Source organism: Phaethon lepturus, unplaced genomic scaffold (genome assembly GCF_000687285.1).
Source record: "Phaethon lepturus isolate BGI_N335 unplaced genomic scaffold, ASM68728v1 scaffold6638, whole genome shotgun sequence".
In the NCBI taxonomy this organism is placed as follows: Eukaryota; Metazoa; Chordata; class Aves; order Phaethontiformes; family Phaethontidae; genus Phaethon; species Phaethon lepturus.
The window spans coordinates 4,887-23,795 of NW_010556811.1; the positions used below are offsets into that span (position 1 = coordinate 4,887).

Sequence of the window (18,909 nt, forward strand, 5' to 3'; positions counted from 1 at the left end):
GTTTCTGTCCATTCATCAAGAGAGCTCAGATGAATACTAATACAACAAACTACAGGACACTTCGGTGACAGGAACACTTCAGACAAAGGGCAGAGTGAGAGAAGAAGTGCTTTGGGTTTTTTACTTGTTCACTTTAAGATTATTTAAGATTATTATTATTAGCAGCAAAAAATGAAGTGGCATTCTTACCTTTCATTGCTATTTTATCCAGTCACTCACATTCCTCTTTGCCTACTTACCAACAAACCATAATATAATAAATAAAATAATTACTTACCTACAAATCCTTTCTCTCCAACTAATTTAAGGGCAATTTTATCTGCCAAAACAGAAGAATTTCCATGTGCAATGTTAGCAAAAGGCCCAGCGTGAACAAATACTGGTGTTCCCTGAATGACAAAACATATATATCATTAATTTACCGGATAGGTAAGAACACCAGCTCAATACTCTTACAGACGAATCAAGATTCTATATAAATCAAAAGCACATGGAACGAGTAAGCACTGTTAGGTAACTCGGGGGGGTTAGGTCCATCTCTGGTGCTTGAGACCCCATTTGCTGACAGGCCTAGAGGTCAGAACCTGCTTCATTCATGGAAAGGTAATGGACGGCAGCGCAACCTGTAGGTAACACACAACTTCTCACCCAGCCTTGTACTATCGTTTCCTATTTCCGCTGCCCTAATGCTGCGGCGTGCTAGCCTGGCACACGTACTACCATCAGCGCTACGTGCATTGCTGCAGGTGGTACACAAACAGAGCCCAGCTCCCGCCCTACGCCAGCCCTTACTGCTCCTGTTTTCCTCACCGACCGTAACTGCCACCCCTGTGCCGGCGGAGCAGCCCTTGGAAGCGATGAGGGACCAGAGCCAACGGGTAAGGAGCTGGAGAGGGAGAAGAGAAGCGACGTGGCTGGGGTGCAGCGGGATGCTGACATATAATGGAAAAAGCATTCACTGCTGCTCACCGAGCGCTGGGAGCCCTGGGTGCAGAGCCGAATTCCCCCATGCTAGACGCCATACAAATACACAAGGAAAGCAGGCTCTGCAGCAGGGAGCACTCTAAAACAGCAAAAGGACAGGCAAGGAGTTAATAAAAGTAATGGCATAGGGAAATTTGTCAGATAGCAAGCAAAGCTCAGCTTCCCTCTTACTTTTTTGGCAGGCATCACAAGGGAGAAATTAGAAAATTAGCATCTTCAGAAAGGGATTAGGATTAGGTGAGACATATTAACTGCTATCTTTCGTCCAAGTCAGAATACACAATCAGACGGAAGCATGTCACTTCAACTGCCTTACTATACTTAAGCAAACAAATCCCCATTGTTGTGTTAAAGCTTTTAAAAAAACACAGCCGGTTAAAGAAAAGGTAAGCAGATAACTTCAAATTATCTCCATCAATGTTCTTCACGCATTCTGTATTAGCAACTACTGCCAACTCTCAAAATTTCTGGCAAGCTACTGGGCAATCTTCCGCAATTTTTGACCAGAAACAACAGTTAAGGAGGAGTGTTCCGTGGATCAGCTGCAGGCCACATCCAACAGCCCCATGAACCACAACTTGGAAACTATTAACCATATAATAAAAACTGGTTGCTCCCCTACCACCAGTGTCTTAAGAAAACAACATAGACAAAAATTTTCATGTTTTCCACCAGAACAATTGGATTACAGTAGTGAAATACTTGCTACTATAGAAAACAGATTTTCCTGTTTATATAACACTGAATACAAATCATATAAAATATATGAACAACAAGCACCTGTTCTTATTGCTTCCTCTAGAAATAATTATACCTAATTAACTGTTTTGTTCAGAGGAAAGACAATTAACTTCTTATCCACTGGCACATCAAACTTCAGGTTTGCTCTAGTAAAACCGGGGATTTTTTTTTTTAATCAAGAGTGGAAAAGGAGAATATGCATACATATGGGCAGGGGATATTCTCCAAAAACAAGACAATTAAGCTACAATCCAAAGACAGCTCTGCCTCATACATTTTAGAGAAGAAACAGTGTAACCAGAGCAGAAAAAGTAAATAAACAGAAATCATGCCCTGTAACAAAAGGAATTATGCAGTTTATTATAATCATAACACACTAACTTCACCGTGTTTACTTATGGTTTTTTTTCTTGTTTTCTATCTGCTAATGACCACATACTGCAATATCAGCTGGGGTTTTACATATTTATGCAAAAAATTTAACTTGCACTATACGCATCTTCAAAGGTTCCTATAGTATTTAGGCATCAATATAACAGAAGGTGCTGCGCAAACCAAAATATTACCCCTATCCCAAAGAGCTTATAACTTACACAAAATAAAATGCAAACCACTTCCACCAACCTAAGTTTAAGTTTTACTTCCTTACGTCTTACTTTTACTTCAACCCAGTATTTACCCTTCTGGCATTCAAATAGAAGTAAACAACATTTATTTATTTATTTTATTTGACTGCAGTTTTCAGCTACCAGATTGAAATGCACGATTTATTAATTTATTCTGATTTGTGTTTTCTTACTTACTAAGTTTAATCTTACTCTTCCAAGCCCTTAATTTCTTGCGGCAAGCAACTACAGGGCTGCTCTCGTTAGAGCCCAGCACACGCATGGGCAGATGTGATGCATGGAAGCGCAACCACAGATGATGAGGGCAGCCCAGCCCGCACTGCGGGAGCTGTGCAGAAAGGGGGTAAGAAGGGTCTCCCACAACATTCCCCGTGCAATTGTGCTTCCAAGAGTTCATCCACACAACACGGATGAGAAGGAAATTTGGATTGTGGGGTCCAACATCCAGAATATCGGTAGCCAAGGGTTCCCCTGCCGCTAACTCGAAATCCAAACACACTCCTAAACCACTGGCATGGACAGATGCTCCCCTGGAACTCTGAAATCCACCAAAAGAAAAGGAGGAGTTATTTGAATGGTGCTTTTACAAGGGCAATCCTGCAAGAAAAATACAGTCTAGGTACTGAAGGGACTGAACTCCAGCAGAAGCTCGGGAGCCTCAGGTACACCCTGGAACAGGGACAACGACGTCTTTGTGGGCCAGCTTCAGCAACTCTGCGTCAGTCCATTTGTCCCACTCTGCAGAGTGCCACTTACTTTTCGTTATATCCTTAATAAACTACATGGAGAAACAAACAGTGTCACAGGGATGCATTCTGCTGACTGTTTTCAGTACACAAAATGTTATTATCCGTGCTTTAGTAAAAGAAAACGAACCCAGAATGTCAATAAATATCTGAAGTTATCTGGCTGCTAGATGGATGTTTATAACACTTATCACCATCCTCCCCTCATCTTTACTGGGAGTGGCACTTTCAGTGTAAGAGAAGCAGCCGATCCCAGCGCAGCCAGCCTGCAACTCCAAAGAGTTGCCCCACAGAGCGGCTGCTTTGTTATGCATGGTATAAATAAGTGCTGAACATTAAGGGATCAGTTCACAAGGGAACAAATCTGTCATGACAAACATGGATAAACACTATGAAATCATTATGTACATTTCAAACAAAGTCATCTCAGTTCTACAGCACTGGATAGAAGTTCTACTGAAGCCTACAGTTATTGTAGGTGGAGTGCCCCATGTTTCCTATTTTGAGATTTTACTGTCATTCCTGCATATAAAACACTGTCAATCACTAATGGCTTGAGGCAGCATTTCTGGTGACAGAGTAGCAGGGTTATTATGGAAATAACCCACTAAGAAACCACCTTATAAAACAGCAAATTAAAATATACACATCAATTCATGTATGAAAAAAAAGCACTGACCCAAGTTGCCAGTTCAGTTCCACGCAGGATTGGCATTCAGTTGTTTTTGATTTATGAACTTCTAAACTTCTTCTCCAGTGCACACAGACACACATACAAAGCTGGTGCATATCTATCAGGTCATTCTTCTCCCCTTTCATAGGCCCTTAGAAGCAACTCCTCAGACCTCCACAGATTAAGACACTACCCATCTACAGGGTCTTTACCAGATCACAGAGGAGCGCAGCTAATTCTGCAATGGCTACTTTCAGCTGCTGCTAACCACAGACACTATCACTTACAACTTATGCCAAATTAACTGCCAGTATCATCCGGAAGGCACCCAGAAGGTCTCCTGCTCCACTTCCTCAAGCAGTCTTTTTGCCATTCCCCAATACCAAAGTGACCTGGAAGACCTGCTTTGGTGAACAATTTCATCCCTACTTGTAGGACAGGTCCATGGCACAGTCTGAGCTGCATTGTGTTCTGCTTAATCATATTATTCTGGTTTTTACACCACCAGTGTGCTGTAGACACTGGATGTCCCTGTCACAGGATCATTCCTGATGTTACTGTTATCAAGTTGTGGTGCTGCTGCTAAAGGTCTTTACATTTGTACTGAGAACTTGTTCTCCCTGAAGGGATTAGGATTATGTTGCTCAGTTACTTCTGGTAGCCTCTTCGGAAGCTTAAGAGGTCCCTCTTCTTTTGGCTGCTATTTATTAGGATTATTTCAAGTCTAATTTAGGCTTCAAATCGCCTAATTTCTAGTTTGCGAGAAGAGAGACTTGCAACTCACACACACATCAGAAATGTGTCATTCCCTACAGCAGAAGAGACATTATTACATCCACCACCTCAGGGTACAGTAGGATTAGCTTGGCTTAAAATCTATCATGCTGGAGGGCTCTAAACTCACAGGTGGATCACTGCTACATTCAAGCATGCAGGGCAAAATATCTTCCTTATTTCATCCACGCCCTCCTTTTTCTTCTTGAAAAACTGAAGCTATTAAAATTAGCAGCTCTTAAAGCTATTAACATGAATAATTAAAAATATTGAAAGATATTTATTAACAAAATGTGACATGAAAGAAGCTTGAGGCTCAAGAACAGCAACAACAGCAAGGGAAGTAACAGAGTAGGCCATTGCATTTCTACACAACAGCAATGAAACAGTCCAAGAGGCATACATCGGCCGACACACAGCACTATCTTGGAAAAGATTTAGACAAGCTGGAGATTTCCATTCTTGGATAGGTGACTCGTATTAGCCTGCAGGCTAAAAGGTATTAAAAATATGACAAAGTTCATCTTTGAGACTCAAATGGCAGGCGTGGAGGATGAAGCGGTCCTCTGAGCTGCTTCAGTTTGCTGTTTTAACAGTAACTTTGTAAGAAGAATTTTTGGGAAAAATACCCTCGGGTACTGCAGTCAGGATCCTCCTAACAAGCAACAGTGTTTGATGAAAGTTGGCAGATGTTTCATCAATAGCATAGATTAGACTAGAAAAGAATACCACATAAAAGGCAAGAATTTTGTTGCACAAATGTGAATATAAAGAAATACAGCGGGGAAAAAAAAAAAAAGCTGGCAAGTCCCAGAACCAAATGCCTATCGATCAAAAGAAACTCTTCTGACATTTATAATTGTCTTTTAGAACAGTACAACAAAACCATGCTATTTTCTAACGGATATGCAAATAGAGTGACACAGACTAAACACTCAGAATCAAAGCTACCTTGTCACTGATGCTTAACGCACACAGTGTTATCCAAGTGGCGATTTAATACACAGTTCTGGCCGTGACATTCTTGCTCCTACGTGACCTCCAGTTTCTGCTATTGGATGTTATATTAAGTTCTGACACACACATGTATTCTTTATACACTCACATGAAAGAATGGATGTTCTTTGCAGGAGAAACCAATTAAGCTGGCTATAGTGAAATAACACTTTGCGTGACTTGAATTCTATTTTTCTAATATTCCCTGAGAGTAGGAAGTTGTCCCCATCCAAATACAAAAGCAAAAAAGTAGTTATCACTTCGACGCGCTGTGTGTGAGACATTTTTACCAACCAGGGACAGCACTAGTATCCTTCTACATTCTTCAACTTTTCACCATACCAGAAATTGTGAAATATTCTAGCTACATAATTTTGATGGACAAATTTTTAGTAATATACCTTAATTTTTCTCCAAATGCATTTGTTTCCAAAACTGTTTCATTATTCCCCCATTTTTCTTCCTCCCTCTTGCCATGAATACTGTTCATCATGCAGCTTACTTTGAAAAGCCAATACTAGAGTGCCCAGTCACAAAGTTCGGTTGTACTAATTCTGTGTTCTTTGAGCTGTTGGAAGAAAGCTCATTAGGGTAAGTGCAAAATATTCCTCTCATGGACCAGTAAAGCTTCATTTAGTCTCTGAAGGCACTATGGCAAGACAGCATGGCTGGGAGCCCTCTTTTGAAAAAGTGTAAACAGGCAAAAGGACCTTCCTGTGTTTCTGAATGATACAAACTATAATACAGAATAGAATAGCCTCAGCGAAGCATCCGCCTTCTACTCAAAATGCTGGGCTGAGGGAATCCTCATGGGAACATACAGGTAAATCAAATACATAAAAAGAAAACTTCTCTAGAAGAGCAAGATGGGAAACAGAAGGAACTCTGTTACCTGGAAGCCCAACCTGCTTTCCAGTGTGCTCAAAAGCAGCTCAACAGTGCACTGCTGCTTGTTTGCAACACTGGGCAAAATTATGACTAAAGCCAGGGTCTCAAAGAAAGGAAGAAAAACCACCAAAAAGGTATAAATGCAGCTAGAGTTGAATAGTTAAAATACACAAAGGAACATTTGCTAAAATGCCTCTATGGATTTGACCCTGGCTTGAACCTTGAAAGTTAAGCATGGTCACTGGAGAGAAGCACGACAAGGACTATATATAATTTGAAAGCCAGAGAAGAAAGGCAGGCATCTATAAGTGATACTCACCTCTAACGTTTGCATTAGCGTTGGCTTAATTGCGTCTTTCATCAAAACTGCCAAAGCGCCTGTTACTCCCTATAAAACAAGAGAGTCCACATTTTGAGGAAGTCAGTTCTAAGGGGCAACATTTCTGAGTTACATTTAAGCTTACAGTTAAAACAGGGAAAAAACCTTACAGTTCAAAGGAGAAAAAGAAAGTGTGCTCATAAACCATAATGGATAAGCAGTGTTCCACAAATAATTTATTCAGATGTTACTTCAAGACTGCTAATACACTGTGTTTACAGAGTGTGCCAGAAATAGTTACAATTTTGTTCTGAATACCCTTAAAAGACAGTAGGGCAAATATTCTTCTCATTTCAGAGTTATTAAGTGATCAGCATGAGAATGTTCATGGGAACAAAAGACAAAGTGGAGGCAAAGGCCACTGAGACCTGAGAAAGCAAGAAAACAATAACTTGCTAAAATTGCCTGACGAAATGACAGATGTATTTCTTTCATGACAGAATCAATAGCATGAATCAATAGCTAGCAATAACCAGAAAGGGTGTTTTTCAAGACTTGTACAAATATATACACAATAGACACAGGATGAAAGCAGACACGTAGCTGACTAGGGGTAGATAATGAATACATCATGAGATTGAAAGTTAGAGGTGCCTTACTGTGGTGATGAGAGGACAAAAGGAGCTAAGTGAATTGCTGCTCTTTAGTTGTAAAAAATCTTATTCCTCCCTAAGAATTTTGCTGGATATGGATTATAAATTTCACACTGACTGAATTGGAAGTAAGAGGAAGTCATGACATCTCTTTACACTAAAATTCAATGCCCATTTTAGAAAAAAATGACTACAGAGGGTGCACAGCACTATCAGACCATATGCAGAGTGCTACCTAGAAACCACAAGCATATATTTCAATTTATTCCTAAATTACTTTGATTTTGAGAAGAAAATGTGTTTTGTTTTGCAAGAACTAGATCACGGATAGAAAAAATGCAGTTGTGTTATAAGGAGTGGCTCATAGGCTTGCTGGACAACGCAAAAAATTAATTTAATACATTATTGTATTGAAAAGAAACATTAAAACCAAATAAAAATACCAGCTGCTGTAAACTGTTTAAAATGAAGGCTGAAAAACATGGATACATTACCTGAATAGCCTATTAAGAGCTGAACAGTAATGTTCAAATAAAAAGCAGCAATGAAAATAGCACATGTATAATTCTCAACACAGCTTCTGTCAATTAACCCAAAATTTGAACAATCAAACTCTGTGTGAAAATCCAAATGACAGACAGATGAAAGACATGAAAATGCATGGTCATTACATAAGAACAATATATTACATAAATTCAAGGTTTTGCTTTCTAAGCATCACATCTGAGCATAGACTTCAGAGCACAATGCAGCAGAATATTGGTGTTGGATAAAAATGAGTTGAAACCAAAATAGTAAAACTGGTTTCTACTACAGTATAGCAAATGTTTTCTTGCAGGAGAGTGAAGGCAAGGAAATAGAAGAGGGAAAGATGTTTCTTCAGTCTTTGCATTTTGTAAGCTCACGCTATCTACAAACCCCAGTAGGCACACAATGACATAATATGAGAAACTGGTAGCAAAACAATATACTTTCCCTCTTCTGAACTAGCAAAGAATAGATTTCTACTTCTTAATATGTTGATTTTAGAAGAACACAGGGAAACACCAGCACGCCAGTGCTCTGTGGGAAAGGCTGAGGCTCCCTCAATTCCACAGAAGCAGCCTGGTGCTAATGTTGTACCTATATCCAACTAGTCTCATTTGAATCCAAAGCTCACGGCCTAAATTCAAGGAAAATGGAAAACATGTTAAAAAGAGAAATAAAATTATTGTTGCTTTTCATTTCCACAACATATCCTTTATTGATACAGATCAGTTTACAATCATACCAGTTAAAACAATTATTTTAGATAACTTAAAAATGCAGAACAAATCTCAAAAACAATGTTTCATAAACTTTCATTTAACCAGTATCCCATAAAATTTTCTGCTGTTAGAATAAAATGTAACTTCAATATTTTATCCATAAGTGAGTTTGCTTTTTATGGCCATGTAAAAATAACTGCCACTGCTATTGCCTTTGATTCCTTGCATTTTAGTAATTTGCAAAAGTCTTTCTAAAGTGGGCTTATTTCTTAGGATATTAAATTTTAAATCTGTTCAACAGAACAACTTGCTTTATAAAACTGATTTGATTCACTTCCAAATTTGAAGTGCTTACAAAATAAAATAGTGAATACCCAGCCCCAGCTCTAAGAATTTCAAAATGAAATGGAACAAATTTCAATCCTAGCAATTTTTTCATTAAATCCCAGTTTCTAATCCTACTAATTTATCAAAACAAATATATTTTTACCTGTTCATCACAGTGCAGAATTTGAATTCATTAAAAACAACAACAACAAAATCATAGTTTGCAATATACTTATTAAATAGACCTATAAGCCTGGTTTTTTCCTGCTGTTTGATCAATTCAGCAGCCAGCTAGGACAGAGTTTCTCAGACCAGAAGCAAAGTTCTTCCCCTTCCACCCCTAGCTGAAGGAAATGATGCTCGGCACTAGTTTCTAGCAACATAAAACTACAACAGCTAGTTAAGTTCTTCATCTTCCGTCTCACAGAAAGCGGAACCATGTACACTAGTTAGGAGGCAACAGGTAATAGAAATATCTGAAGAAAAAGGTTGGTTAATTTTACGTTTTCTTCCTGTATTTCAGTTTTTCTGTCATCATATAGCATAAGCTATTCATCATTATGCTAAAAGAGAAACAGCTGCTGATAATTTTCAGCACATGAATGCTGAGATAGTTTACAATCTTACCACGTACAAGGCAACTGTAATAGCTGTTGAACTTTCTGGAGAAAAAAAGCCAAATGGAAAACTTTACATCAGATCTTCCAGCTAGTCAATGGCAAGGTTAACTACCTGAGCAGCCACGGATCAGCCCTAATGCTCGTCTTGGGAAACTTGCCTAAGGATTGACACGTGTTAACTCATGCCGACTGTAGCCATCCGATTAGGGGCTTCTGTTGTCTACTTCATGCTGGATGAGACCAGCAGCTCATTTGAAGTAAGCATGCAAACAGCCATTTACTGACCCAAGCCACGTTGACTGGAAAGAAGGCTTTGGGGGAGAAGTAAAATATGAAATAAAATCAGGACACTTCTGCTCTCTCCCCCCACAACAACAATGCCTCAAATCCTCTCCCCTTTGCTTTCTCTTAGTTCTTCACCAATATGATAAAAATAGTGAAGCAAAAGCCCCCGATACCTCCTATGGATTTTAACTTTTTGGGAAACTTCATCCATATTAGATACACATTCTGGACACAACAACTCATTGTAACTGAATCTGAAAGCAAAGAAAAAAAGATGCAAAGACTCCAATTAGCACACACCATGTCTATCTGCCTTCCATAGCTCTTAAACAGGTATGGTGTCAACAACAGTCCTTAAAAGCTAAACAGCCAATATACTTTTCACATCTATGTGACATGACTCTGTCAGAATAAAGTGTTCATTCCTTCATATCTGCAATCCTCCAAGCAGCTAGCAAACAATTCCCACAGCTCACTCAAAGTCCTGGATCTGATTCTCAAAGATATTTAAGGAATCAGGTTTCCATTTCCAATTCAGAGAAGGTAGATAATTTTTTTTATAAAAGAATTAGAGGCTTGGATGCTTACACACCAATTAAGCGTGTGAGAGCCCAAGGATCACTAGCTTTCCACCAACTCACTGTCAGAAGAAAGAAGTAGGACTCAGAATCAAATGTAGACGGACACCCAGCTCTCCAGGGTTCCCTCCTGGAACTGATCCCAATACTTCTGAAAATAATACCCCTTCCATCTATCCACCAGCTGTCGGGGCAGGTATGCTCCCCAGGACAGAAAAGATCATACAGCACAAAATAAATTACATACGTGACACAGGAAAGGCAAACTTAGATGAAAAACCAAAACACTTTCAAAGTAATTTCCAGTGGAGCAGTCTCTGAAGTCTAGCAAAAGTGGAAATGAAAGCCAGCATTAGATGACAAGGAAGGTGATTGAGAGTAAATACTGTGAAATGAATAAGGGTTACACAGACTGAAAGGCAGAGAAAAACCCTTTTCTTGATAGGAAAAATAATGAAGTTCTTGTAACTTCCCATCATTTGAAACTATAGTCTCTAACAAAATGATATTTTTCTGGAATATCAGTTCTGTAAAAAACTAATCCCTAAACCGTAAACTGAGAAGAGTTGCAACCACTTGTGTTTAAAGTGAAGTATGTACACAATGTTTCTGATGAATCAGAGAACAAAATATATTCAGCTGACAGATCACTTATAAAAGTAAATATGAAGCTATTTTTTTGGGTCCTGGAATTATTGAAATCTAACAGCATGGCACAGAAAGTAAGCTGAAAAGAAGTCTTATTTTAAAAAAAAGTGACATATTTATTTAATATTTTTCATAGCTGCTGAAATACTGATCTAGGGCATACATACCCATTTAATTTCACATACAGATATGGCATGTGTCCATCAAAATTCAACTACACCGTAAAAGCCAAAAAGCAATTCAGTCTTAAAAATACCGTACAACGAGCACCACATTTTGGCAAAGATTTCTGTATGTTCCATTACAGAGGATAGATATTTAATCCATTACTCTTGTGGAAGAAGTCTTCTCAATTCATGAAATATTCAATTTATCTTTTTTCTATTACTCCTAGCCTGCCTCTGCATCTGGTTTATATCTGACAATGTGTACTTTAGGTTTGACTATTGTATTATTATAAATATATTGCACATAAATTCAAAATTAAGAGCAATTGTGTTTTGTGAAGTATATTGTGTGTACATCTGGAAACAAATGACAGAGAAGGGTTTAGTGGTTTTGGTTCACATAGATTCCAATGAACTAAAGAATACTGTCAAGCATTTAAACTTGCATAAATTCAATCTTGGTAGTATATATAAAACATGGGCCCCAGAATTTTTTTTAAGTGACATGTAGGACTGAAGTACCACATTCAGGCTGTGTGGTACTTCCCATGATACGGCTGCCTTTAAAATTTGTTAAAACTACATGCAATTGCCGTTCTTTGGCCTAAAATGTTCCACACCAAGTGGCTATGATAGATTCAAGCTTTTAAACTTGATTTTGTTTCATGAAAATTTAAGTCAAAATGACTGTTCTTGGATTGAGAACATTTGAAAACCATGGATATTGTTTTTCTTATGTCCATTTGACTTGCGATCTTTCCTTTCTGAGCTACAAAGCTTTACCTCCTCTCTGGCCCTGACTCAAAAGAATGAAAATTCAGGAGGAGAAGGTTTCACATCAAATCTCTTATGACATCTGAAAATTTGCTCAAGATATAAACCTTGGCAAAATGAAAATTACAGTTTACAGACACTCATTAGTGAATGCTTAGCCTTGTCCCATCCTGCCCAGAAAGCTTTACCCACAATATGTGTGGTGTGCTTACAGCCTAGGGTGTAACGACTGTATCTACAGTCTGCACCAGCCTGGACAGAGGCAAAGATCTCTTCTACCGGATCCTACAGGAATCCTTTTCTAAAACGTACAAGGAAGAGATACAACCTGCACAGTCCAAATGAAGAGGGGTCACAAGCTGGGCTTGCAGAAGCATAGTAACAACATAGGCAGCACAAGCAGCAGGGGGAAGAGTAGATACTGCATTTAAAGTCTAGAAACAGTAGGTTTAGTTGCAAGCTGTTCAAACAGACTGACCACCTGTGGGAAGAAACTAGGAACAGAGGTGAAATGACACCCGACAGAACCGAAATTTATCATCTTTGTACAAATGAATTATGACACGGTATGGTCGTTGATTCTACATCTCCTGCAATTGTTTCCAGAGGATTCAACTTTATACAGTACACTTTCACAAGTGCAGTACAGTTACTAATAAACTCTCTCCCCGCGTACAAACTAACCAGTATTTAATCTGATAAAGAAATCCTAGTAAGAACACCCACTACTAATTTTCTTTTTTGACATTTCTTAAATCCCAACCACAGCATCCGACTTCTTCACCAATATTAGTAAGTCTGCAGGAGTTAACAATTGTTTCTGTTTTCACAAGAAAAAATGGCACGTACAAGGATCAAACTCAAAAGTATTCACCAGTTTTGGATGCTCAACCTGAGGCAACATAAAATAATTTCTCCTGGTTCAAAGTTCCTGATGTTGTTTCATTCGTTCCATAGATTTCAGCTGTTTAGCTCCTGGATATCAAGCCAGATTAAGGAATACACAACTCCTCATGTACTGTAAGAATCGGTTTCTATGGACACAGCACCACACATAAGCTTTCTGAAGGCACAGGAATAGAATTCAACTCTCCAAAAAGGCACTTTTCTGCCGTAACCATGAAATCACCTTCCCATTCTTCCCATAGTTCTCATCCTCATTTGTAACACACTCTGCAACAAAGGAGGCAGGAGTTGCTGTACTTCACAATCAAGATATGCACCCAAGTTGTTCCTGTGCATGGTATGGAGAACCTACAGAAGAAAAAGAATGCAGCAGCATAGCTGCAGATGGCCGTAATATATATTCTTGTGATGAATTTTTTTTTCTGGGCAGTTCTATTGTATAAGACAGAACACTGCTTTAAAGAACTAGAAACATATGTACAGCACAAGTGACACTATCAAATGATTGAGACGCTAAGCATAGGAAGTTTGTTTAAAAAAAGGTCAAAGAAAACTGAATTAGTAACAGACGTTTTGCTGAGCTCTACTTTCATTTTAGGGACATAGTGGAAAAATTTTCAAGTTCTTTGTGCGCTCTTTCAGCCCTAACATTATCTTTCCACAGTGCAACTATAGATGAGACAAACTACAGAAAAGCAACTGCTTTCATTCATCAAGCTGATTAGCATTAAGTAGTTGAAGACAGGTTAAATATTTTGCAATATTAATACATTAAAGTATCCTCATACAAAAGTAGCATCAAGATTAAAATAATGTATTTCAAATGTAGTTTTAGTTCTGACACTGAATTACTTTAAAGTTTTTGCATATGCATTATAAGGTAACTCATTCCCTGCTCCCCTCCATTTGGCCAAGACAAAGTTATGCAGCTAGAATATTAAATACAGTTCTTCATGTCTCCTGCATAGTTGGGAGTAGTTGATTTGCTTTGAATTTTAATGATAACTGTACTTGGAAATTTTGGTACCCTTATCTTAATTTCAGTGTTAAATCCAAGCAAGCTAGGTACTATGCATTTCTTTATTAAACTGGAATCCATTAAGGCTGTGAAGGTATTCCTGGCTTGTGGATTTACTATCTTTGCTGAAAAGGCAAGATACTGGTTCCATTGCTCATTCTAAAAATGCAGTAAGTTTCTGCAGATGTCCACATAAAAGGGACAAACAGGAAAAAACACACATAGTCTGTGTGATATAGGCAGTTATTGCCAGCAGGTTGGCATGAAAGCACGGCTCCGAGTCATGTCACAGTTGCTATAAGGACATATTTAGATGATAAAAAAGCGTAAAAGCAAAGCATTATCATATTGTATTTAGAGTGGGCTATCAATTGGCAATATATGAACTTAATTTAGCAATTAGATTTCAGAATTCAAGTAATGTACTGTTACAGTAAACTAGTGCCAATCACAGTAAGCCTACTCCCGGCATACAGTTGGATTGCAAGGGTTAACTGGTAGCTTCTGACTGCACCAGAATCTGCCATACACAACTGTGTGAGGTTCCAACCACTGTTTACTGACTCACACCCTGGCTGTAAAAGCTAAAATTTTATATAAAGGAAGAATATACTGACTTCTTGCAGAAGATGAAGTAGGGAATGAGGAAACAGCACCTAACTTCACCTGAAGGTAAGGAAGAAAAAGTCTTAATTATGTGAAGAAATAACCCTGTCCCAAGCACTATCAGCAATCTATGAATTAAGAATAGCTTGTTTCCATTCTGATTTAGTGATATAAGCATTCATGCGGTAACTATCATTGTAACATCTGAGCACACTTTACAATTACAGTAGCAAACATTACCAGCTCTCTCAAATAGGAGCCCACGCTCTGATGCCCTCCAGCACAAAACTGGTTTGCCTTGAGAATTGCAGAAAACTATACAAGTAGTTTATGGAGACCAGAGACTTCCTGAACCAGATGTTACCAGAGAGCTGGAGAAATGAGTTCTACATCTTGTTCTCATTGTGAGCAAGTTTTGGCCCAGAAGATGATCCTTCTTCGATATCTGACTGTGGTGTTCAAAGCAAAATCTTTGGCATGCACCTGTCTTTCTAATGCTTCAAGAGGCAAAACAAACACATCAAAGGTTATTCACAGGTCTACAGCACTGAACATACCAAATCCTCTGCTGTTACTGGTTCTCCTTTCTTGTCATTAGCCACCACCACTTTCCCCAGCCTCTCCTTCATGTCTTGCAGGCTGGTGGTAAGTGCCAGAATGGCCATAATTTCACTCGCAACAGCAATATCAAACTGAGCCTGTAAAATAGAAATGAGTATCATGAACCAAATCAAAGTCAGGTCAAATATTCAGAGCGAATTGTCAGGAATAGACTCAGGAAAGACAGATTTCACACTGGAATTCAAACAAATTCTAAATTGTAACCCACAGCTTTCAGGATTACTCAGACTAGACTAACTTCAAACACTTTGTTTATAGTTACTCATTAATGTTCTCCATTACACTTCATTTACTTGGGGACCGGTCTTGCAGAGTGCTTAGCCCCTTGGCTCACATTATCCTTAGCAGAAGCTCCCTGAAGGACCAAGAATTTTTTTCTGTGGCAACAAAGAAAATTACCAGATGTGTTTTGAGCTTTACTGGCATAAGCACAACATTGTGGGTGTTTTTGGTTTGGGTGGTTTTTTTTTTGTTTGTTTTTGTTTGGTTTTTTTTGGTTTTTTTGGTTTTTTTGTTTTTTTTTCCCCTGCAATGCTCTCCAAAAGTTTTTTTATTCTGGTTTCAAAAACATTCTTGTTACATTTGATCATTCTTTTCCTACATAAACTCAAATTTTAGTCTATGCTGCTAGGTCTTGTGCTTGACCTATGATAATGTAAAATACATTTTCTCTTTTTTTTTTTCTTTAAATGAACAAACATATAAGTTAACCAAAACTATATGTTGCATCAGTTCTATCACTCTTGTAGAAATACATTTATACTGTGCAGTATTTCAGCACACTGTAAGCTGTCCTTACGACTTTTTAAGAGCTTGCAGTACACTTTAGCAGTGTTTGTGGTAATTTACTATTAGTAAAGCCCAGGTCACATGCTGTCAGAACATAAAGAGAGAAGAAAGACAAAGTCACTAATGTATTACATGATAGGAGTGCCAATGTTGGGGGTGAACGAGAACTACATCTTCTTTAGTAATCTCTCCAGCAATTAAAGTCTACACAAAAATGTAATAATTGACATCCTACTGCTATCTATGTAAAAAAAGCCCCCAGGACTGTTTCTATGTCAGACCTCTACCAGATGTATCCCATACTGACTAGCACCAGAGGAATCTGGTCAAATTGAGGGCTTTGCCTGTTTTTACAAAGCATCTACATAGAGAATTGTTAACATATAACTTACCACTCCTATCCATTTGCCTAGTACTTTAACAGCTTCTTCCCTTTTTTAACTCACATTCCTGCTTTTAGATTCTGTCTTGTCAGCTACAGCCCAAAGCAGCCCTATTCAGGCTGACCTCTATGTACCTGCATAATAGTCAAAACTTCTGAAGACCCCCGGAGTACTTTTCTGCATTGGGCACGGACAGGGAGAGATATATACCATGGAAAACAAAAAATAAACCTGTAATTGAGATTTTCAGCATAGGAATCCAAATGAAATGCTGAAATTACAAAGCAGACTTTCAGTATTCCCTGGAAGGGGTTCTATGCATAACAGAATAGCTGGGTACACCATGAACGTTGTTAGCGTTGCAATGACATGGATGCTACTATCTTTTCTGAAGTTAAGAATGTCCCTGGTAAGTCATTGCAGCATATGTAGGACAGGAAATTAGCCTGAGAAATCTATGCCCAACCCATATACTGGAATATTATCTAATTGCATCAGTATGTTTATCATGAGACCAGAAAAACGGGTTTTTATTATCATTATTTCTATATAAACCCAAAAGGACAGGAAAAACAATCCAGGTAGATGCTCAGAGTGACATAATATTTAATTGAAAAAACAGGCACAAAAGACTGTACTAGCAGGTGTTATTTTAACTCTAATAAGCTTTATACACCTATGAAGTGCTGACAGAAGCCTTAGCTGTAAAGTCAGTTCTCTATTCATGAAAGGATCCACCCACATGGATTCAATTGCAGGATCAAGGGCATCAGTCATGTAATACTCTTTAGAAACCACAGCATCCCTCTTCATTAAAATGCAGACTTTTGTGCCTGCTGTGCTCTGCTATTTTATACAGGTGTCATTGATTTTAAGAGTGCTACAACATCACTCCAAATATTTATAAAATGCATCTGTTAACTATGAAGTGCTGTTTTCTCTGGATCTCTGGCTAGGCTCTGAAATGAGTTTTCCTAACTGTTAGCTCTATTTCTCGAGTCACTAAGCCCATGCTAAAATGTGAATGGATATGCACCAGTCCAACATATTAAAATTGAAAGCATCAAGGTCATTTTAGCCAAAACAGTACAGAAGCAACATTTGACAGCCATAGTTAACTAGTACTCTATAATAAAACAGGCCACTTTTAAGTCAGCAGCACAGTGGTAAAATGCAGCACAATAAGGCTGGCAAAACCTGGCTCAAAGCTAATAATCACCTTGAGTCACTGAAACATAATCTATGTTTCAAATCTAAACATAAAGAAACATCTCAAGCACTGAACGAACTGACATACCAAATATAATATTTTGCAATCCCAGTCCATTATCAGGATGATATTAGCTAATACTGAGTTTTCTGTAAGTTATAGACAGAAAAGTCTCTACCCCATGTATTCAAAACCAAAACAAGCAAGCACTTCTAGTGGAAGGTGTCCTTACTTTGAAGGACTTTAAAGAAGTAAGAAAAATCATACAAACTAACCTTGTGAGACCATAAGGGCACCTTTTATACTCATAGGATGACAATGTTGAACACCTAACATATGCAATTTTTTCAAGTGCTTTCAACACATTGTGCAACATGCATTGGTTTCTGTTTCTGAAACTCCAGACTCAGTTACTCGTTAACAAAATGAGTTTCACTGCAAGAATACTACACAACAGCAACAGATGTTGGCATTGCAACTCAAAGAAGTATGCTGAAAGAACTGCAGAAACATCTCTTAGCCTGTAAAGCAAAGTCCATCCAGAATGAGACATATTAAGTGCCTTTACATACCTGACGGGCAAATCCTTTCTCTGTATTTGCCTGCCCAACTGTTATTTTGCGCAGGAATCTGTCATTTGTATCCACCACTGAAATAAGGGAATAGCAAAAGCAAAACATGTTAACAAGGACTCGGGGGTCTGGGTTTTTCCAGGCATACCTGTTGTTATACATTTAAGATTCAGCTGCTTGAACAGTGTAACAAGACAGCCACACTCCTGCATGTTAGCATTAGCACTGACTTGGTTTCTCCCTTCTACTTGATACTATTAGATGACAGGTTGAAATAACTCAAATACAATTTCCCTGAACAGTATTTGAAGCTAACAGATTCTTAATATTCTAACACACAAATTAATATTTTACCTACATAAGAAAAACCTGTCCTAGTAGATACAATGCACCTCAGACCTACTTCAAATCATTTGCTTCATCATTGGCTTGTTAAGAATTGATTTTAAGATTGCATGATGTAGGTTAAAGTTGGTCTGTTTCTCTTTTAAAGGATGATTATGTTGTCAGATTGGTTCTTCCAGACAAGTCACTTTCTTGCACATCACAGTAACTAACTCCACATTTAGTTGCACAGCATTCAAAGGACTTTTTTTTCAACTGCCAAGATCAACCATCTGCTATTTAACACAACTTCAATTTCAGACAATTGTATTTCTAACCTGGAAACACTTTTGGTGTTGCAAGGGCATGTCCAAACCATCCTGCGGAATTGCTAACTTCACTAACAATCATTGCAAGCCAAGTCCTCCAATTCT

General features: G+C 38.3%; 1 protein-coding gene across 1 annotated transcript in view; it reads right to left on the minus strand.

Annotated features, from left to right (window-relative positions):
* Positions 1 to 277: 277 nt before the first annotated feature.
* LOC104625038 (monofunctional C1-tetrahydrofolate synthase, mitochondrial-like) overlaps positions 278 to 18,909 on the minus strand; it is a gene marked incomplete at both ends in the record, with an annotated part of 49,243 nt that continues 30,611 nt past the window's right edge. Inside the window, 4 exons of the mRNA XM_010292565.1 lie at positions 278 to 389; positions 6,748 to 6,816; positions 15,134 to 15,274; positions 18,152 to 18,228. Of these exons, the coding sequence (XP_010290867.1) occupies positions 278 to 389; positions 6,748 to 6,816; positions 15,134 to 15,274; positions 18,152 to 18,228 (399 nt within the window). The remainder of the gene's footprint in view (positions 390 to 6,747; positions 6,817 to 15,133; positions 15,275 to 18,151; positions 18,229 to 18,909) is intronic.